Genomic DNA, 22576 nt, shown 5'->3' with positions numbered 1-22576 from the left:
GCCCGCAGAGCTTTCTGCTCTCTGCTGAGAACTGCTGGTGTAGGTGGATATTTTCCTTAAACAACAACCTTAATTATTTTCTCACAAACATTTCTGTTTGTGATTTATTTGTAGAGTGTCATGTACATTAATGATGCTATGTAAGTGATAAGCATAAACCTGTTCTTTAGATAAAAGCACTTCGCTTTGCAGAATTGTCAATATGAGGTATTTCAGAAGAATTAAATTGACTTTAAAAAAAAACATACATACATATTAGGTTACCTGTATAGTTTTAGTTCACTCAGCTTCACGGTCATAGAGTCAATAACAGGTGGAAGGCTACATTGTGCCTTTGTTTTAACAGAGAACTGATTCTTTACAGTAATTAGACCAAAATCAGCAACAAGGACATTAGTAGAGTCTGCTGACTGTGGCACTATGATTACAGGTGCTTTAATATTAATATCCAGTGCCATTCGGGAACTCCGTTGTGCCAGTTCTTTTACACCTGTAGCTGCTTTCTCTGCTGCTTGAACAGTTGCCTCGGTAATAGCTTCCTTAGCAGCTTGGAAGTTATTTATAAAAGCCTAGAAAATAATTAGAAACTGTCATTACATCTGATGCTATTAATCATGAGAATATTACATTTATTAATAATTAATTACCCTTTACAATTCCATCCCAAATGCTATATTATGTGTCTTAAGTGCTGGCAATATTACACACTCACCTAATTTCCCTATAGAGATTCTTTTATAGAATAATTTCACTAGAAATGAAATATATGTGTACAATTATTTCTATACTGTATATTAAAGATGTAGTCCCAACACTAAAGACCTTCCATCATGATTCTGAGGAATTACATGTAACCTATTCCAAGTTTGTACATACTCCTTGGCTTTGGCAAATTGTATGAAAGAGGCATTCATTCTGATGGTTTTATACTCCAATGTCATGTGACAGCAAACTGTGTATGTGAGTTTAAAATCTGGTCATGTACCATAAAAAGAAGCGTGAGAGTAATGATGAATAATAATAATTGCAGATTTATAGAAGCATTGCAGTTTTAGCTTTTTAGTTCCAGCATGCGAATGTGGAGGAGTTGGGATTTTGTAATTTTGGAAGAAAACTCTTTCAATTTATATATATATGAGCTCCCTTATTTTTATACAAGCTTCTGGTTATTATTTGGAAATTGAAAGAGCCTCTTCCACTTCCAGTTGGACACAGCTACCTACATGTCTAAAAGAAGCTGGGGTAGAGTGGGAGGCAAGACAAAGATCTGACTTACCAAAATAGTTGAAACAAACTTGTTGACAAAAACTACTTGAATGCAACCAACGGTTAAATAAACCCGGCTGTCTACAATATTCATATTTGTATAGGCAGCACCATCTGTAGCATCCACGTATGACATCATTTTAAAACTGAAGACTTCTTTTCCTGTGATATAAAGAGCCTTAAAACAGAGAAAAGGGTAATTAATTCAAACCTAACCCAGAAAAAGTTCACTATTAAAATAATTTTACTACAGCCTATTACAAAAATAAGTAATACTTCATACTTCCAGGCTGCCTTTTATCTATGGATCTTAAAGTATTTTACAAATACTGAGTTTGAAAATCCGTGGGAGAATTTTAAATATTGGACTATAATCTCAGCAGGTGTAAATCAGCTCACTGAAATCAATATAGTAAGAAGCCATAAAGGCCAGCTTAGTGTATGAGTCACAGAAAGCTGTTGTTTTTTTTAATACAGCAATCACAGAGTTGTAGGGGGACTGACATTTAGGTTCTTGGACAATCAGATACATACCTCTTAGTGGGAACAATGATTCCAGCACCCACACAGAGCAAGAGAGAAAATACTGCTAGATGGTAGACTCCAATAATTAAGCCAGAATTAGTGTCTGTCCACCAGGCAGCAGAAATCAATGGCATATATGAGAATTCATACCTTTTTATACCATGCCATCTCATCAGAATCCATAATAATTATGTTCTTTAATTTTGCAAACACTTCAGTTGCTGCTTTCCTCATGATCACTTGGCAATCAAGACCTAAAAAAAACCCAAAATGCCACGTAAAAAAATTTACTGATATCTGTTAGTATTTTGTAACTACATGTTCAAACTTTCACTCTTACCTTCTACGTGAATTTCAGATATTCTGCGTTTTTGTTCTCTAATAAAAACCCGCAGACAGGATAAATCTGCACAGACATGAAGGTCTATGACATCCTCATACTTGGATTTTTTTGATGCTGTGAGAGAATTGAAACCAACACTAATATTATTAAGTATCAGAGGGGTAGCCGTGTTAGTCTGAATCTGTAAAAAGCAACAGAGGGTCCTGTGGCACCTTTAAGACTAACCGAAGTATTGGGAGCATAAGCTTTCGTGGGTAAGAACCTCACTTCTTCAGATTCTTCAGGCATCTGAAGAAGTGAGGTTCTTACCCACGAAAGCTTATGCTCCCAATACTTCGGTTAGTCTTAAAGGTGCCACAGGACCCTCTGTTACTAATATTATTGTTTGTATTATGCTAATACTTAGATCATAGTGATGATAGACACATATTACCCATTCAAGTTTAGTTGTAGGCTCAGTTTGTATCTTTGTTTATTTTTTAAAAATTAAATAAACACACATTGTTCCCTCTGTACTAGAAAAGGATCAAAGTGCAGCTCCAAAAGGAAAACCAAATGCAATTCCAAGAGGTGAGGAAAATGGGTGTGAAAAGTGGCCTTTGTGCTCCTCTTATCCCTAGCCTACTCTGTACCTGGCCAATGCCCCGGCATAACTTAGAGCATTATACCAACTACCAATGGGCCCAAGGGCAAAAATGGCACCCAGGAATCTGCAGTGTATATAGGGAAGCCTCAAATCACACCACAATACATTAAGTGCATGTGGAACGGCATACTAGTCCATGGTCAGCATTTAAAATCTGCACACAACATCCAGCATTAGGGATCCGATACACAGTTCCAGGTTTGAACAGGTGGGCATAAATCAAACCGGAACAGGGATCTAATTAAACTGTAAAACAGGTGCAGAACAACCAACAGCCAGACAGGTTCCAATTTACATATTGGACCAAACTGACATTAATCAGCCTATGCCCAACAACTCCGAGAAGGTTGAATGAGGGTGTCTGTACTAACCACTGACACAGTAAGAAAGAACTGGTTGAGGCCCCTAGTATATCCCTTGTATTGAGTGCCTGGATCCACAAAGATGCATAAAACTAACAGTTAACATTCTTACACAGCATTCTGCCTGAACACAATCCATTTCTGCTCTTCTCATGCTCTTTTTCATAAGTGCTAGTGACCAGTGGAGTGAAAAAAGTTTGATTTCAATGGTTATTCTTCCTTTCCTTCATTTTCAGTCATATAACAGCCTGAAGGGCTCTCTACTTCTCCATCGTCCAACAGTTAACATTTTCTCTGTCATCAATAACTTCTCCCCACTTATGAAACGAAGGATACTGTCACATGTGGTAGGGGCTTGGGGATGAAGGGCAAAGCAAAAGGAAGCTGGGGGAACCAAGACAAAAAACAACTTACTTAATTTCTTAAGAACATCCTTTTTCTCTTCTTTTTCCTGGACTACCTCTTCTGTTATTTTAGTCTCTTGTTTTGGTAGAAGATTATTTAGGTAATTCATGGCATTCAGAAGTGCTTCATTATGCAAATGAACATCTAGAGAGGAGAAATTCACCTAGAAAAAAGGGCATTTTTAGCAGGAACATATTTTCCAAAAAGCTTTTTCCAAAATAAGAACAATACATAAACTTCAAAACAAATGATAGTCGTACCTTTAACAGCTGCAGAACATTCTTGTAAGCAGTTTTCAACTCTGGTCCATTAATATCAGCCTATTACCCCAGAAAAAATAATTAAAATAAAAATCTGCAAACTTCATACAGAAAGTTTACTGCAAAACCTACTACAGCTCCATGCATTTGACTTTTTAGATACCATATACACAAACTGAATTTTAAAGAAAGTCACCAGAAAGATTAAGGAAATCACATTTCTAAATGTAGCTTTATTGTTTTCTTACCTTTACATATTCCAGTGTAAGAAGATCATCCTCTGTATTATCCAATGTTGTAATGATGTAAACAGGTTTGTCTTTATCATCTTTTTAAAAAAAAATTAATGTTAAAATAGCTTGGTTTACACTTATCTTTTTCAAGAAAATGCAAATAATTAAAACTTAATATACAAGTGTTTAATAATCAGTTATGCAAATGAATATGGGATTATAAAGCAGACTATCACTGTCACTGTAGCGTAGGATCAGCAGAGACTCACCCACAACCCCAGAATAACTGAATGTTTCTGCTAAAATGATCAGCAGCAAAACAGTTAATGTTGACATTTGGATTGTGATCATTGCAAAGCATAGTTAGCTCCTCACTGCAATGAACCAAAGCAGTATACAGCTCTGAGCTGGATTTTATTCAGGAGGCAATTTCAAGAACACTAGTTCATGATTTGTGAGATTTCCTTTGCAATCATTAGGGCAAAAATATTTTTTTTAAATGAAAACCTAAAATATTACACACACACACACACACACACACACACACACAACAAGGCAACCAGAATGCATGCTGGTACAGTCTTATCGATGAAATAAAATCCAATAGTTGGAGATACACAGGTGATTCCCATGGTGGTTACAATCATGTGTCTTGTGGGACAGGATGATTGTAATAATAAAAAAGAAAAAAGAAAAAACAGGTTCATGGAAGTGATGATATGTCCCATGTGGCCCAAGAACAGGGGATTTTATGGATGATGCACTTTTCCTGGTATCAAAAGGGGTAAAATAAAAGAAATACTGTCCATGAATAATTGGTTTCTCTCTCCCACTCTCATTTAAATAAGTTATTAATTTTTAAGGAATGGATCCTGGAACTTTAGCTGACATAAGGAAGCCCAAAAGACTTCCTGGAATGAACTCTTCACCGTACTATTGTAGGTTTGCTAATCAGTTTTAGAGCATCATGTACATTCTTACCCATATACTCTGGACACAGTAAACAGACTTCTCTAAGAAAAGCATTTGCAGCCATATCAAATGTTCTGAATTTAAGTTCAGTGCCTAATCCTACAACTTCTAGCTGCAGCACAGGCTTTTCAGTACCATCAGCAAGACGACACAACTGAATTAAGACCTGGGGAAAAAACAACATAATAAGGCATAATGTGAAATGGTGACACACAAAGTATAGTTTCATCAGAGTTCGTATTCAATGAATATCCAATTCAAATATAATTTTAGACAGAAAATGTTCCTTGAAAAAACTCTGAAGAATATCCTTTCAGTATTAAAACTAACATTAGATGTTGCTATTTCTATAAAACAAAACAGCAAAACAAGAATGTGTACGAAATAAAACTTCATTCTTAAAAGCAGCTCCGCAAACAGTTCAAGAAAGTTAATCTCATTCAGAGCCAGATTCTCAGCTTATGTAATCTAGTATAGCTCTATTGATTTCAAATGAGCTATGCTGATTTACATTGGCTGAGGATCTGTCCCTCTGTCCAAACATCATTTAAGACCGCAGTCCTGAACTAGTCACACAGCCGCGTTCAATGGAGAACCAGGGTGGTCTCATGGCACAGGCATTCCTTGTTTCCAGCTGCTTCCTACAGGTCTTCAGGTTCTTCACTTCAAAGAGAACAATCGAAACAAGGAGACCAAATCTATCTCTCTCTACTAGAGCCTGGTCCTACATATGAAGTAGAGGAAACAGGAGTTCCCCTCAAGTACTGAAGCCAATGAATGGGAAAGGAACTCCTCTATCAACGTAATCTACATTATGAAATAGTTTAAGACCCCCGTTATAAGCTAATTTCAAATATAGAAAGTATTAGATTTTATGTATGGATAAGACTTTCAGAATTACACTTATTCTCAGTCTGTCAACTTTGTGGGCGAGGGGCTGCATCTTACGTCTAGAGAGGACCTACCATATTGAAGGTATTACCATAATCCAAACAAAAATAATTATTTTCAGGATTTTTATGAGCCAAGTGTTCTGCATGAGAGCACAAGACAACTCATTAAAACCTTATTTCGTATAATGTCTTTCATACAAGCACTAACCTGAGGTAGCTTTACAGAATTAAAAAGACAGTGCATAGCATATGGTATAAATTATAGGGAAAAATAATGAAAAAAAACCAACCTGCAGTGAATATGCCAAATATTTAGTCACGAGACCAAATAACAGAGGCCAAGAGAAACCAAAGATAGCTAGCAAAATGAATAATGCTACATTTTAAGGTAATTGTTATAAGATGGAGCATTATAATTGTTATAAGATGGGCAGAAAGGCTGTTCCAGATGGAAGGAATACAGAGACGGCTCTCCCACTGACCATGCAAAGTTTTGGAGAGGGGGAGACCAAGCTGGGAGGTAAAAGAGAACAAGAACATAGTTTTGTTTTTAAAGAAAGGATAGGGTAAAAGTAAACTCAAAAATGAAATGAATGGAAAGATAGTGGAGGTGTTTGAGAATAGAGTAAAGGGATGTACTTCTTGATGCAGACAAGAAGGCAGGGAGCTGCATCCTGCACATGTTAGACTTTGGAGAGTTGGGACTTGGAGGCCACAGAAGAGCTGCAGCCATCAAAGCAAGAGGCAACAATGGCATTAATGAGGATTTGAACATAGGTGGATTCAAGTAAGCAACATACATGAACCAGGTTGTGGAGATGCTACAGGCAGACTAGAATATATTTAGGAGAAAGAAAAAAGTTACGTTACCTCAGATATTTCAAAACTTAGCTGGAATTCTGTCATATTCTTCAAAGATTCTTGCTTCTGTAACCTTTTTCTTCTGACACTGTTAACTCTGGTCAGAGAGCCAGAAGATGCTTCAAAAAATGGCATCTCCTCCACAGGACTGGTGGGGGCATCATAAAATTCTTCTTCCGATTCTAAGTTTAAAGTTCTATTAATGATCACTTCGTGAATATTTAAATTTCATACCAACACTTATTTTGCAATATAGTACAGAATTTATTTGAAATATCATCTATAAATAATTACACATAAGTATGGTAAGATTATCTAGTAAATAATTAGATACAATCAATGGTAAGGTTAAAGCTTTTAAAGGGCTCTTTGAGTGTATTTTGGAGATGCCATTTCTTGGCAAGAGTGAATGTGTGATATATAGAGAAGATATGTATGTGACAGAAGGTCTATATGCACCATATGGAGCAAAACGCAGGAATGAAATTAAAATAATGCACAAGCAACTATTAAAATAATAAATAATCAAACAGCTCCACATACAATGTAATACAAGTAAAATCAGAAATGTATCTATTTGAAATCTAGTCTTTTTTTTAAAAAAATTAGTTAAAAGTGGTTACAGATACATCTGCCCTTGGTCTGTCTGTCTGTCTCTCTCTCATCTTTTGTAATTTTTAAAAAATGTTTTACTCTCCATTGTTGCTATGTGAATAACTCTCAAACAATTGGGGAAGTGAACTACACTCTGCATTGAGAGCTCTCAGTGTAAATTAAAAAAAAAAGAGAATTATATTTTTCTCTAATTTTTTTTAAATAATCATATATATTACATGTAAAAGTAAGCAAAAATGGTCAGATGTTATTTTTATATTGATCTTTTATGTTTAAGGAGGTCTTTAATACTAGAAATAACATTAACCTACGTAACTAAACTTTTTAAATGTAATCGATAAATCTATGGGATTTTATAACCGTATTATAAACATATGTATTCAAAAGTGATTTGTCTCTCATAGCACATCTTCTATTTGATCCTTATTATTTCATTGCAGTATCATTCAGAAAAAAATCATGAGCTAGAATGGGGAAGCCTTAAGCAAGCGTATTTTCAGCAACAGTAAAAACATATAAAATACTGGATTTTTTTTTTTTTGCATGAACATCCCCTTCTTGCCCTGCCGCAAATGTGCTCCTTTGTGAGAGTGCTCTTTTCAAAAAGCCAAAACTCTGCTGCACACAAGCTTCCAAGTGGCTACTTATAAACATACTGTAAATTTTGAACTTATTATTAATTTATGCAGTCTCATGAAAAATTTCTGACCATTAAAACAAATTTTGCACAAAGATTTTAAAAGAAAGTAAAAGGTAAATGAAACCCTCTCACACTTGAACATACTACCACCAGCATATTCAAAGCATAAAAAAGGAAACAGGCAGCAAAAAAAGTATCACCATTCCTGTTTGTTAGTAAACAAACAATGAAATAGTTATGATTTTTAGTATGTGAGAAACATTAAACAACACAACAGTTCTCTCCACATCACCCAAATCTTCCAATTGGGGAAGAAAATGATACATACTCAGAAGCTTGATCATATCTTTATGCTCAACATAAACTTAAGAGTCTGAGCCCCAAAATACTAACTTTGCTCCACAATGCCACATTAGAATATTGTAGTTTTTTATGTTTACTTTTCACCATCTTTGTATTCTTAATACTGCACTTAATTTAATAATTTTTATTGACATATTATAGTACCTATTTAAGAAAATGTGTTCTAAAATAGCTTATCTTTACCTGACTCAGTTAATGAATGAAGTTCCAAAAGAGGAAGTACATTTTGTGAAATTTGTGGTGTTGCAAGCAGAGGAGTTACTGCAATCTGAAACAGAAGACAACATGAAAAAAACTAATTTAAAAATATTTTAATTCAATTCTTTCCATTTTGACTGACTACAGCTATTTCAGACAACTAATTAGTTTATATTTTAAGACTTTATATTAACGAGAAAGAAAACATTTTTGTATCATGATTTTTAATTACCTGTTAAAAATAACATCTTCAATCAGAAGTTTTCAAAATGTGGACACGCCCTCCTTGGAGAGGCATAAAGACCTGGCGGGTCACGAAGGACGGGGCTCAGCACGGGGCTCTGTCCAGCAAGGGAAGTGGATGGGACTCTGTGTGGGCAGTCCTGGCTGCCAGGACCAGGCTCCCTGCCTGTCTCACTCCCTCACCGCTACAGCTGCAGCAGCCACCAACTGGCAGTTACCCTTCTCTGGTGGGGAGGTCGGCAGAGACTCTGCAAGTGGGGAGTGGAAGGCTGAACACAAGGAGTACTGAGCCCCCTACCGGACAGGGCCCCCTCCTGATTCCAGCCCTTCAGCGCAGCCCAAGAGCACAGAGTGCTGTACTCTTCCCCTGCCAGAAAGAGCCTGGAGAAGTAAGTGAAGTAGGAGAAGTAGATGGGGCCACGCTGAAGGGCCAGGGTCAATAGGGGGCGCTGTCTAGCAGGGGGCCAGTACTCATGGGGTACAGCCTTATGCTCTCCTCCTGACCCCAGCCTTTCAGCACAGCACTGTGGGGAGCGAGATGGGCAGGACCTGGGTCCCAGCAGCCAAGAAAAACCAAGTGCTGCAGGGAGCTGAAGGCTTCTTTAAGTTCCACACGGTGAGCACCCCCAATCTCCCTGGGTACTGGGCACCTCACCCTCGAACCCAGCTCCTGCCTCCTTCCCTACCCCTAACGCTTCTTGCCTGCTCCTACTGTGTAACTCCCCGTCTTTTGCCCCGGCCTCCCCTCCACCTAACTGTCTCTCCTGCCCTACCCCTAACTCCCCCATCTCCCCTACCCATTACCCCTCGCCTTCCACCTCGCCTCCTCACCATAATTTCCTCTTTTGTACCCACCACAGCACCCCTTATACCTATCACTACCCCTTAGATTCTTCTTTCTCTGCATGTCTTGGCCCTGCTGTTAGCCACATAAGGAGAAGTGAAGTAGCCCCTAAAAGTAATAAGGGAGCCCACCCCATCCCCAGATGCCTTTAAGCACTGCCACCAGCTGCATTTCATTTTTGGTTTTTACCAATTTTTCCAGATTTTTAAATTAAATTAAAATAATAAGAGAAAATAAGGGCCATACTAAGAATTTTTTCTTGTTTCTTCAAAATACTGTTGATAAAATAAAAATTCTCCTTCAGAAAGATCCTGTTGCTGCCATTACACATGGGTTTTGTCCCTCAAATCACGAGATTACCAGAGCATAGTACCAAAACTTCACTGACCAATGTGCTCATGCCAAGTCAGCACCTTCCAACTCCCACATGCTATAGCTGATGTGAGTGTGAGGTTTCACTCAGATGTTCTTTCTACTCAGTGGACATCAATTGTTTTGGTGTTCGATACTTGTGAGTGAATGGAATGTTTTATGAAGTGAAAATTTGACCATGCTGATCCTGGAGAAGGAATAAATAGAGCCAGGAAAAAGAAAAATAGGAAATATCCTTCCTGCTTGGACTTGGGGTTCACATAGTCCTCAACGGCAATGTGTTGTTTGTGCTGAAGTTCTTCCTCAGATTAGCATGAAACCAAGAAACTAAAGTGCCATTTGGAGACCAAACATCATGCCCTCAAAGATAAAACCACAAGATTTTATATATATATAATTTTTAAACAAAAGCTCTTTCAACTGAAAGGACAGATAAATCAAAGAACACTGTGCTACCCCTGCCAAAGCACTTTAAGCATCTGATGCTCTCATGTCAAACAGCAAGAAGTGGAAAGTGTCATTTGATTGGTCAGAGTCATGTGCTGCCAGCAGCAATTGAAATGGCATCGATAATATGGGGGAAGAAGATTGCTGACCAACAGTCTCACGCTAGTATCTGAAAACAAAGTTAGCTGCAGAATTGCTGAGATGGCAGGAGATGTCAAGGAGCAGATCGTCAAAGCCCTTTTTTCACACTACAAGTTGACGAGAGCACTGACTTTGCCAATGCAGCACAAATGATGGTTTTCATAAGAGACATCTACTCATCTCAGATCAAAAAAGACTATTTTGCCATTCTGTCCCAACAAGAACTACGGCGAGGAGTTGTTCAAAATTTTAGACCAGTACATGACGGATAAAAACATTTAGGCCTGGTCTACACTAGGAGTTTATGTCGAATTTAGCACCGTTACATCGAATTAACTCTGCACCCGTCCACACCACGAAGCTATTTAGTTCGACATAGAGGTCTCTTAAATTCGACTTCTGTACTCCTCCCCAACGAGGGGAGTAGCGCTAAATTCGACATGGCCATGTCGAATTAGGCTAGGTGTGGATGGAAATTGACGCTAATAGCTCCGGGAGCTATCCCACAGTGCACCACTCTGTTGACGCTCTGGACAGCAGTCCGAGCTCGGATGCTCTGACCAGCCACACAGGAAAAGCCCCGGGAAAATTTGAATTCCTTTTCCTGTCTGGGCAGTTTGAATCTCATTTCCTGTTTGGACATCGTGGCGAGCTCAGCAGCACTGGCAACGATGCAGAGCTCTCCAGCAGACATGGCCGTGCAATCTCAAAATAGAAAGAGGGCCCCAGCATGGGAAGTCTTGGATCTGATCGCTGTGTGGGGCGATGAGTCCGTGCTTTCCGAGCTGGGCTCCAAAAGACGGAATGCAAAAATCTACGAGAAGATCTCTAAAGCCATGGCAGAGACAGGATACAGCCGGGATGCAACGCAGTGCCGCGTGAAAATCAAGGAGCTGAGACAAGGCTACCAGAAGACCAAAGAGGCAAACGGACGCTCCGGATCCCAGCCCCAGACATCCCGTTTCTACGAGGCACTGCATTCCATCCTAGGTGCGGCCGCCACCACTACCCCACCACTGACCGTGGACTCTGAGGATGGGATATTGTCAACGGCCGGTTCCTCGGACATGTTAGCGGACGGGGAAGATGAGGAAGGAGATGAGGAGGACGAGGCAGTCGACAGCGCTTACAACGCTGATTTCCCCGACAGCCAGGATCTCTTCATCACCCTTACAGAGATCCCCTACCAACCGTCCCCAGCCGTTAAACCGGACACAGAATCAGGGGAAGGATCAGCCAGTAAGTGTTTTAAACATCTAAACATTTATTTTTAACAGACCAGGAATATTAACAATAACAGCAATGGGTTTCTCATGATTAGTTTGCCCTAGGCGCTTAACGTTTCAGTCCTGGGCAGTGCAACTATTGAAAACAAATCTAACAATGTCCGGTTTAGCATGATTGTTCTGCCCAAGCCGCTCTACTGTTTAGTCCCTGCCAGTGCAGCTACAGTAAAATGCGGTCTATATGTCCGAGGATAGAGCTGAAATCCTCAATGGACATCTCCACGAAGCTCTCCTGGAGGTAATTGGAAAGCCTTTGCATCAGGTTCCTGGGGAGAGCGGCCTTATTGGGTCCTCCGTAATAGCAGACATTTCCGCGCCAGGAGACAAGCAAGTACTCCGGGATCATTGCCCTGCAGAGCATGGCGGAATACGGCCCTGGTCTTTGCAGGCTTTCCCGAAGCATTCTTTCTTTTTCCGTGTCGGAGATCCTCATCAGGGTGATGTCGCTCATGGTGACCTGCTTTGAATTAGGTAGGGGAATGTTAGTATTGGGACTGCTTGCACGTTCCTTTACAGAACTGTAACCGGCGGTTTACAGCCACGCGGTGGAGGCGGGAGAGGGGCAGCATACAGGGATCTTTCCCTGGGACAGCCGCGAGGGGGTGGGACAGGGGCAGAGTTCATGCTTGCCGGATTGCTGGCAGCAGGGACTGGCATTGCTTTCAATGTGAAAGGAGGCCAGTGCAACTATTGAAGTTGTAAGCAGCCACAAGTCTACGGCTTACCATGTCTGCCTGCTACACAAATTCTGGTGTCCTGCCCCGCTTCTCTGATCTGCACTGCAAGACCCCAGGCACTGAATGCGAAGGCCGAAAATTCGACCTTGTCCTGAGTGTGCATGTGATAGGTGCTGTGCATGGTCTTGTTCACAGAGAAAGACTATGTTCTTTGTTCACAACTAAATTTATCTTTCTGAGGAATTCACTCCCTTTTTCCCATTCCCACAGCTGCGACTGTCTCCCAACGTAGCCTGGCATCACACTCCCAGAGGCTAGCGCAGATTAGGCGTAGGAAGAAGAGGACACGGGAGGACATGTTCTCGGAACTTATGGGCTGCTCCCGAGCCCAGGCAGCACAGCAAACCCAGTGGAGGGAGAACTTGTCCCAAACGCACCGTTCACACATGGAACGGGAGGAGAGGTGGCAGCAGGAAGACCAGCAGGCGACTCAAACGCTGCTTGGACTAATGAGGGAGCAAACGGACACGCTCCGGCGCCTTGTGGATGTTCTGCAGGACCGGAGGCAGGAGGACAGAGCCCCGCTGCAGTCTATCTGTAACCGCCCTCCCCCGCCACCAAGTCCCATACCCCCCTCACCCAAAGTCCAAAGGAGGAGGGGCGGCAGAGTCCGTGAAAACTCTCACTCCACCCCTGCAGACTGCTCTACTACTAGAAGGCTCTCATTCCCCAAAATTTGACAAGTCCTTTCCTTCCCGCCTCACCCAAGCCAAGTTTCACCCCCCAGTTTCATGTGTAGTTGCTAATAAAAAATACGTTTCTGTTAATTACTGTTTCCATCATGTTCTTTAGAGGAGAGTCTGTCTGAAGGGGGGGAAGGGGGTTGGTAATTGGACAGGACAGTCACCTTTACCAGGGTACAGAGGCGGGGGCAGGTTCAGCAGCAGGGCACACACACATTGCAGTCACTAGTTACCCTGGTCAGTCTGGGAGGTGGTTTTAGTGTTCTGTGGAGGGTGCTCTGTGACTTTGTGGCGGGGGAGGGCAGTTACAGATCTTATGCAGCGGTCCTTATCCTGGATCACAGAGCCACGCAGCAGGGGATCTGTAACCGTCCTCCCCCTGCCACAAAGTCACATAGCCCCCCCACACACAGAGTCCCGAACAGGAGGGGTGGCAGGGTCCGTTGAAACCACCAGTCCACCACTGCGGAGCCTGTCATTCCTGGAGTTTGGAAGCGTCATTTGCATCACTACACTACACCCGCTCCCCACCACAGTCTGCGTCCCAGGTTCAACACTTTCCCACGAAAACAGTAATAAAGAAAACGGTGTTCATTAACAAAATTCAAGTGATTTTATTTTTAAACGTGTGTTGGAAGGGGGGGAACGGGGTATGTAACTGGAGAGGATACTGAACATTTAGTGGGTAAAGAAACGGGGGCAGGTTCAGCTTCTCTGTACACAAACTGAAAAGTCACTGGTTACCCTGCTCACTCAGGAACCTAGCTTTCAAATCCTCCCGGATGCACAGCGCGTCCCGCTGGGCTCTTCTAATCGCCCGGCTGTCTGGCTGGGCGTAATCAGAAGCCAGGCTACTTGCCTCAACCTCCCACCCCGCCATAAAGGTCTCCCCCTTGCTCTCACAGAGATTGTGGAGCACACAGCAAGCTGCAATAACAATGGGGATATTGGTTTCGCTGAGATCACAGCGAGTCAGTAAGCTTCTCCATCTCCCCTTGAGACGGCCAAAAGCACACTCCACCACCATTCTGCACTTGCTCAGCCGGTAGTTGAAGAGTTCTTTTTCAGTGTCCAGGGCGCCAGTATAGGGCTTCATGAGCCAGGGCATTAGCGGGTAGGCTGGGTCCCAGAGGATGACTGTAGGCATCTCCACATCCCCAAGAGTTATTTTGTGGTCCGGGAAGTAAATACCTTCCTGCAGCCGTCTAAACAGACCTGAGTTCCTGAAAACACGAGCGTCATGAACCTTGCCCGGCCATCCGACGTTCATGTTTGTAAAACGTCCCCTATGGTCCACCAGTGCTTGCAGCACCATTGAAAAGTAGCCCTTTCAGTTGATGTACTGGCTGGCCTGGTGGTCCGATCCCAGGATAGGGATGTGAGTTTCATCTATAGCCCCACCGCAGTTTGGGAATCCCATCGCGGCGAAGCCATCTATGATGGCCTGCGCGTTTCCCAGGGTCACTACCTTTGAGAGCAGTAGCTCAACGACTGCGTTGGGTACTTGCATCACACAACCCCCACGGTAGATTTGCCCACGCCAAAGTGGTTCGCGACTGACCGGTAGCTGTCTGGCGTTGCAAGCTTCCAGAGGGCTATGGCCACTCGCTTCTGGACAGTCAGGGCTGCTCACATCCGGGTGTCATTGCGCTTCAGGGCAGGGGACAGCAACTCACAAAGTTCAAGGAAAGTCCCCTTCCGCATGCGAAAGTTTCGCAGCCACTGGGATTCATCCCAGACCTGCAGCACTATGCGGTCCCACCAGTCCGTGCTTGTTTCCCGGGCCCAGAATCGCCGTTCCACAACATCCACATGACCCATTGCCACCGTGATGTCCTCGGCGCTGGGTCCCATGCTTTCTGACAGGTCTGTGCTACTCTCAGACTTCAGGCCCTCACCGCGGTGCCGTAGCCTCCTCGCCTGATTTATCTGCATCTGCCTCTGGGAAAGGTGGATGATAAGCTGCGAGGCGTTGACAACGGCCACAACTGCAGCGATGGTCGCAGCGGGCTCCATGCTCGCAGTGCTGTGGCGTCTGCGCTGTCACTGACCAGAAAAGTGCGCGAACTGATTTCCCGCCGGCGCTTTCAGGGAGGGAGGGCGGGAGTGACGGTTGGATGACGACAGTTACCCAAAACCACCCGACACATTTTTTTCCCCAGAAGGCATTGAGAGCTCAACCCAGAATTCCAATGGGCAGCGGGGACTGCGGGAACTGTGGGATAGCTGCCCACAGTGCACCGCTTCCAATGTCGACGCTTGCCCCGTTAGTGTGGACTCACAAAGTCGAATTACTGTCTTTAGTGTGGACACACACATTCGACTTTGCAATATCGATTCCACATATTCGATTTAAGTAAAATCGAACTACTCTCGTAGTGTAGACATACCCTTAGTAGAATCATTGTGTCAAGATTTGTATGGATGGGGCAAAAGTCATGACTGATGCAATAGTGAACTTGTTGCTCAGATGAAAGCTGTTGCACCATACAGTTGCTCAGAGAGGCACTAGCCTTGAATGCAATCCCAAAAGCAAATCTCAGATGTACTGATCGCTGCTGTCAAAGTTGTGAACTTCATAAAAGCTTGACCACCAAACTTATGCCTCTCCTCAGTGCTATGTGAAGAAATAGGATTGTTGCGCCAGAAACTTGTGCTTCATACAGAAGTTAGATCGTTGTCACATAATAAATTTCTGGCAAGAATCTGGAAACTCAGGAAGGAGTGTCATATGTTTTTGAGCAACTCTGAAACACCATTTCACCATTACTTCCATGATCAGCAATTCCAGGTTTTATTGGGCTATGTGGCTGACATTTGACAAGCTCAATGAACTTAACCTTTCATTGAAAGATAAGAACTGAACAGTTTCTTTACCCACAAAAATGTACAGAGGTTTGCCAAAATCTTTTGCTATGGAGGGAGTATTTATATGCTGCAAGACAATGTAACTATGTTCCCAATATTGTCTACTGTCGTTATGGACTGTGAAATGTTCTAGAAGTTAAGTATGTAATTCATCTTTGAATATTTGTCTCAGCTTTGCACACAGTTCAGCAAACATTTTCCCAAAAGAGACAGAAATGAATTGCAGGATTTCACCTGGGTTTGAAAGCTGTTTTCAGAGGATTTCATACCAAAGGTCAATACTGGCATGAGTCTAAAAGAGAATTTGATTGACTTCGCTGATAACTCTGTTTTGAGAGAGAATTTAAAGCACACCTCTTGATTAGTTCTTCCTCTCAGTTTAAAAAGAATTCCCCAAACTGCCCCCAACTCAAAATACTTATTCATTTTGCCTCAAGATATCTATCTGAAGTGAGCTTTTCTATATATATATATATATATATATATACACATAGAGAGAGAGAGAGAGAGAGAGAGAGAGGCGCCAGTTGAATGTAAAGACTGGTTTGCAACTGAAACTCTTCAAAATCAGAGATTTCATAAATTGTGCCAGCAAACACATTTCTCCTACTCACTGAGACAAATGCAAGTCAAGTGTTCTTTTATGTCAGAAGTTTTCAATCTTTTTCATCTGTGGACCCCTAAAAAATTTCAAATGGAGGTACAGACCCCTTTGGAAATCTTAAACATAGTCTGAGGACCACCGTTGAAAACCACTGTTTTGTGTTGACGTTTACCCAGTAGAAGGACTGTGGTGCTGTGCTATTTATGTTGCTTCCTGTCTAAGCAATATGTTTTGTTAGCCAAGAAAATAAAATCCTCTTGTTCTATGCAAAAATACTGGTTTCTTAGTATGGGGGTTGCGGGGGGCGCATGCTCATGGGACATCAGTCTCCAAAGAGGGACTCAGCAAAAAAATGTTTGGGACACTCTGCCTTAGGGTATTACAATTTAAGAAGAGAGAAATGGGGCAAAGCAAGGCCTCACAAATCAGGTGGAAGGAGCAGCTAATAGAAGCTCCCCCAAGTGCTATAAGATGACAATGGGAGGTATGCAAAAAGGGCTGGAAGCTCTATTTCACAGATTCAAGAGACAGGGAGGATGGAAAAGATGGACCTGGACGGAGGTAGGAAGAGGACAGCTGGACCTGGAAGCTCTATCTTCACAGGGCTGGAGGAAACCAGAAGGCAGGGCAGGGGCTGGAGGCTCCCCCACAAGCAAGGGGGAGGAGGGAGTGGAAGAAAGCACATACTAGAAAGCTTCCTCATCTCCCTTTGATCACTCCCCGTAAGCTTCAGAGACTACAAGGAACAGATGGTCCTCCTCAGACTTCTTCACAGTACTGGAAAATGTAGGAGGCAGCAGATGCTGGTGGAGCTTTTGATTGGGGATGTACATTTCTATTCTAGTCTACATAGGTTTTTATACCATAGTCATCACCATGAAGTCTGAGCATTTTCCAGTAGCATATTAAGCAACACATCTAGACATCTGTCAACACGCGCACACAGAGCTGTGTGTTTATATTAGAGACGGCGAACTCAAAGAAATGTGTCTTGCACTTGGAGTGGAAAGTATAAGATCTGCGATGGACTGTAGTTCTCAGAGAAGTTCATTTGACAGACACACACAGACACACACGAAAACATTCTGGGGAGTAGCAGAGCCAAGCAGCAACTGGGAGCTAGAGGGAATTTTACCATTTGAACACTAAGAGAGGACAAAGGAGCAGAAGACTGTGGGGAAATAGGAGTCTTCACTTCTCAATGGGGCCATTGTGATGACCAGGAGGAAAATCACTTTAGCTGAGAGATGTAAAAATCACCATGAAGCCAGATGCTCAAAGGTGACCCATCAGAGCTGACAATATCAGCTTTGAGACCCAGAGTGGTGCTGGGTCCCTAACTGGAGGGCACAGTCTATTTATACCCTTTAGAAATCTGACCGTCACTGGGTTAGAACATACAGGCCAACTTTCCATCAGGGGGTGGAAAGCTGAGATTGCAACCAAGTGAACTCTTAAAGAACTAACTGAAAAACCCAACTCCTTTAGGTAGAGCAAGTATTCCAGAATGTCATGCACCTTAGCCTATCTAGGATGAAGGGAAGCTTCACTGCCTGGACCAGACAGAAAAAAAGCTTTCATTTCATAAGATAAATATATCTGGTGAATGGCTTTCTCCTGTTCAGTAAAATGTTCCGAACAGTGAAAGAGCAATCTGTTTCCCCTTGGGTTAACTACTCAGGCTCATGCAATAAAGAGAGGGTTGTGAGGATTTGGATGTAGAAAATGTCTCTGATTCTGAGATGATGTCTCTGATCTGGGTAGGACAGAAAGCATTTGAGGGTCTGAGAACCAGAGCTGCTTTGGCCAAGCAAGCACTATTTAAGATCAATTTGGTGTGGTGCTGTGAATTTGAGAACTACCGGGGAATTAAAGGTATGGGAGGGAAAACAAAACAGGCTGCCCTTCCACTGGAAGAAGAACATATCCGTTATTGAAACTGGACTGTGACTCACTCTGGAACAGACCTGGTAGCATTTCCTGTTCTGTATTGGGGCAAACAGATCTACTACAGGTGTTCACCAAGTCTGGAATATCGACCTGACCACTTCAGTTTTGAGAGACCATTCATGCTTCATTCTGAAGGATCTGTTGAGGTGATCTGCGATGCAATTCTGCATCACCAGAAGGTGTGAAACTTTGTGTGTCACTGAGTTCTGAATGCAAAAATTCCTAAGACTTATTGCTTCCTGGCAAAACTAGTCCCATCTGGTTACTCCACTTGTTTAAATAGAGCATTCGCAATGGTGTGGTCAATAAGAACTTATACCATACTGGCATTAACATGTAGCAGGAAGCTTGGACAGGCATCAGACTGTGCTAAGTTAGAGTATATTTATGTATACAGCCAGCTCCTGATTCAACCACAAGGCTTCGAAATCCCTTAAGTGTGCTCCCCAGCCTAAGGACAATGTCTGTTCCAAGAGGGAAGGGAAGGTGAGAAGGGAACCTCAGTGCAGACACAGGACAGGTTCATCCACCAGTTCAACGAAGACACAACTCTGGCTGGTACATGAACCAGCATGTTAAGTTGATGTTTTATTGGACAATAAATAGACTTCAACCACCCTGTATGAACCTCAGGTAATCTGGTATGCTGAGTCACATATGTGTAAGCTACCATGCGTCCTAGGAGTCTTCAGCAATTTCTTACACTAGGGTGGACAGCTGCATGAAAACAGGCAAAGTCAAAAGCAGCATACCAATCATTGGGTTCTAGGGAAGGAATAATGGAAACTAGGGAAACCATGCAAAACATTTTCTTGATAAATCTGTTTAAGTTTCACAGATATAGGAGAGGCCACAGGCCCGCTGCGGACATCAATATGAGGAAATAAGAGTAAACCCCCTTTCCCCAGTGCTGTGGAAGTACTTCCACTATAGTTCCTAAATTGAACAGAGTCTGTATCTCTCACTTGATAACAGACTCCTGAGATTGATTGGTCCCTGAAAAGCAATGGGCACGGGAAGAAGGGATGGAGAGAAACTGATCTGTTTTAACAGCATTCCAAGCACCAAGGAAGTGAGACAGCTTATTCCTTAAGGGAGCAGTACAGCAAGGAGGATCCCGATGGATTGATATGCTCATCTCATCCAAAAAGTCAGACAGGCTGTTTTGAGGTGGGTGGTTGCTTAGATGAAGCAACAGCAAGAGTAGTCTCCTCCTTCAAGACTTATTTCTCCTTTTATCCTGATAAAGTTGTCTTGGGAGATAAAAGGCCTGCCTCTGCTCTACTGAGTACAATACTGTTTTCTCTTAGGAGCTGGCATGTAGATGCGCAAGGACCGGAATCCTTGACAGAATGTAAAGCCTCCTGCACTTTTTCAAACAAGAGTTACATCCCTCAAAGGGTAGGTCCTCAATAGTTTGTTGAATTTTCATAAGTATGCTGAAAGACTGCAACCAGGAGGAACTACACATGGTCACTGCCATTGCCGCCATCATCCTGGTCACTGAGCAAGCTACATCTAGTGCAGTTTGGAGGGTTGTTCTCATGACCAGTTGACCTTCAGCAAGTATCGCCTGGAACAACTCATTGGATTTCTCCAGTAATATAGCCAAGAATTTGCACATCATGTCCCAATAAAGAAAAATCACATCAAAAATAAAAAGTCCTTGATTATTGGCTATATGAATTTGCAGTCCTAATGTTGAATAAATCTGCCAACAAAGTCAGTCCTGTTTTCTTTTTACTTTTTGTCCTTGGGGATAGATTTCATGAGGCCCTGGCACACTTTCATTAACTGTCATAACCAAAGACCCTGGGGTCAGGTGGGAGTAAAAGTATTCAAGTTCTTGTGAAGGAACCTGGTATCTATACTCAATTCTTTTAATATGGGAGGTAAGGATGAGGGTGTCTGCCAGAGCATCTCTGTAGGATCCAACATAGCTTTAGTAATATGCAATGCCACTTTATCAGGTGCAGTAGTGTGGAGGATGTACACCAACCTGTGTGGATTCTCCTGAACTAGCTCCCCCTGTATGTCCAAAGATGTAGCCACCCTCTTAACTAGTTCCTGCTACATTTGATAGTCATCGGGTATTGGAAAGGAAGACTTCTGAACCAACACCTCATCTGGAGATAAAGTAGAATTCATGGGAAGGGGAGTGACTTCAGTATGAGATAGTTGATTCTGAGGGTCCAGTTACATACGTTTTTGGTACGAATGATTCCTTCGAGGCAGCATGGTCTTGGGCCACAATGGGGGAGGCTGATCTTAAGGTGGGGGGGGCATACCCCAAGTATTCCAGTAGGAGGATTGTGGAAGACCATAAGGCCAATTATGACATCCCCATAAAGTCTTCTCTCTAGACCTGTACCTGTAGGCATGCCTACGGCATACATGAAAGAATGTTTCTAAAGGAGAGGGGAAGACCCAGGACCTGTAATGTGTGTGAGAGGCATACAATCCAACCTCTGACTCTGAGTAGAAAGAGGAATAGCCTGTTGGACAATGTGGTGCAGTTCTGGGCAGAATCACTGGACACTGAAAGTGGGATTGATGTGTGGACATCAGTACCGAAGGAAACAACAAATGTTTACAAGCAATCAGTACCAGCTGTCTGCCTGGAAGTTGCACTGGTGGCTTTTTCACAGTCAGTGCCAAGGTGAAAAATGGTGGTGGATCCGGGGCTGCAATGGTATGTACTGACACTGGTCCGAGAGTGGTCCTAGAATTTGCATAGCTGAAAGGGATGGTCCATGTGAGTTTGTAGTAGTGGAAAGTCCAGCACCAAGAAGCATAGGAGGTCCTTAGTCACCTCACATGTCTCTGGCATTGTCGACACCAACAAGGCTCACTGCACTCCACTGTGTGGCAGTGCTGAAATGGAGGCTGGTTCCACAATAGAAAGGGTAGTTAGTGCTGGTCTCAACGATAGCAAGGATGGCACTGGAGTCAGCAACAGCTATCCATCGGTACTGGGGAACACTGAGCTGGGTCTCGCACTCTAACCTTCATATCCAAGCAACTCTGTAAAGTATCAATCAGGGGACAACAAGATTCTGAAACCTTTATGGTGGCAGAGGAGGTATTCTTTGCACTAGTTGTCTGAGGCTGCTCCCAAGTCTTCTGCCATTTGCTCAAGGAGCCCATAGAGGAAGGATATCATTTCCTTTGATATTCCAATTGAGAAGGAGATTCAGACAAATAAAGAGATGCACTCCTAAAAGGAGTAACATCTGCCCTGACAGGTACCGCTATAGAAAAATCTTCGGCTTTGGTACACTGGGTAAGCACTCCTAATCTTAAATGGACATTTGCAATCACTTGAAAAAAAGCTGAAGACCGCCCATCCAGCATGTGCTAGATTTTTTTATTGGTATTGAATGAGGAGAGAACTAGCTTCTGAAGCCTGTGGTACAGAAGCAGGGACAATGCAAATTATCACCTTATTGTGAAAATACACTACCAAGATTCCAATGACAAAGTCCTCAGCTCAAACACATTGCAACCAGATCTCGGTATCTGCCTAAAAAATGCACCAGCTGAAAGTGGCTAGACAAGTGAGCTGAAACTTCTGCTTATAGCAAGGATAAATTGCTTGCTTTACTATTACCTCAACAGCTTTTAATGCAGAAGACTGGTGACCTCCTTCTCCCTCTAATGGGGCACATGGTTGAGATGGCTAACTAGAATAGGCAGGCAGAGACTGCTTCTAAATGCAAAAGACTGCAAGGGAGCAGCAAGAGAGGCTCAGAGGTCTGGTCTCTTCTGGAAGTGGGGAACAGTAACTGCTGAGTACCATGGAGCAAACTGTGTAATAAA

At 42.6% G+C, this 22576-nt stretch overlaps 1 protein-coding gene across 1 annotated transcript in view; it reads right to left on the bottom strand.

Moving 5' to 3' along the window:
• The window catches only part of VPS13A (vacuolar protein sorting 13 homolog A), a 286528-nt gene that overhangs the window by 148404 nt on the left and 115548 nt on the right, over positions 1 to 22576 (bottom strand). The window contains exons 24-33 of the mRNA XM_065406641.1: positions 8568 to 8652; positions 6776 to 6948; positions 5022 to 5178; positions 4056 to 4135; positions 3808 to 3867; positions 3557 to 3710; positions 2132 to 2248; positions 1942 to 2045; positions 1277 to 1444; positions 265 to 569 (exon numbers count right to left, since the gene is read on the bottom strand). Coding sequence (XP_065262713.1) covers positions 265 to 569; positions 1277 to 1444; positions 1942 to 2045; positions 2132 to 2248; positions 3557 to 3710; positions 3808 to 3867; positions 4056 to 4135; positions 5022 to 5178; positions 6776 to 6948; positions 8568 to 8652 — 1403 coding nt within the window. The remainder of the gene's footprint in view (positions 1 to 264; positions 570 to 1276; positions 1445 to 1941; positions 2046 to 2131; positions 2249 to 3556; positions 3711 to 3807; positions 3868 to 4055; positions 4136 to 5021; positions 5179 to 6775; positions 6949 to 8567; positions 8653 to 22576) is intronic.

This window comes from Emys orbicularis, chromosome 6 (genome assembly GCF_028017835.1).
Source record: "Emys orbicularis isolate rEmyOrb1 chromosome 6, rEmyOrb1.hap1, whole genome shotgun sequence".
NCBI classification, from domain to species: Eukaryota; Metazoa; Chordata; order Testudines; family Emydidae; genus Emys; species Emys orbicularis.
The sequence above is the reverse complement of the archived record's forward strand: the minus strand, read 5'-3'. Positions and strand labels throughout refer to the sequence as shown.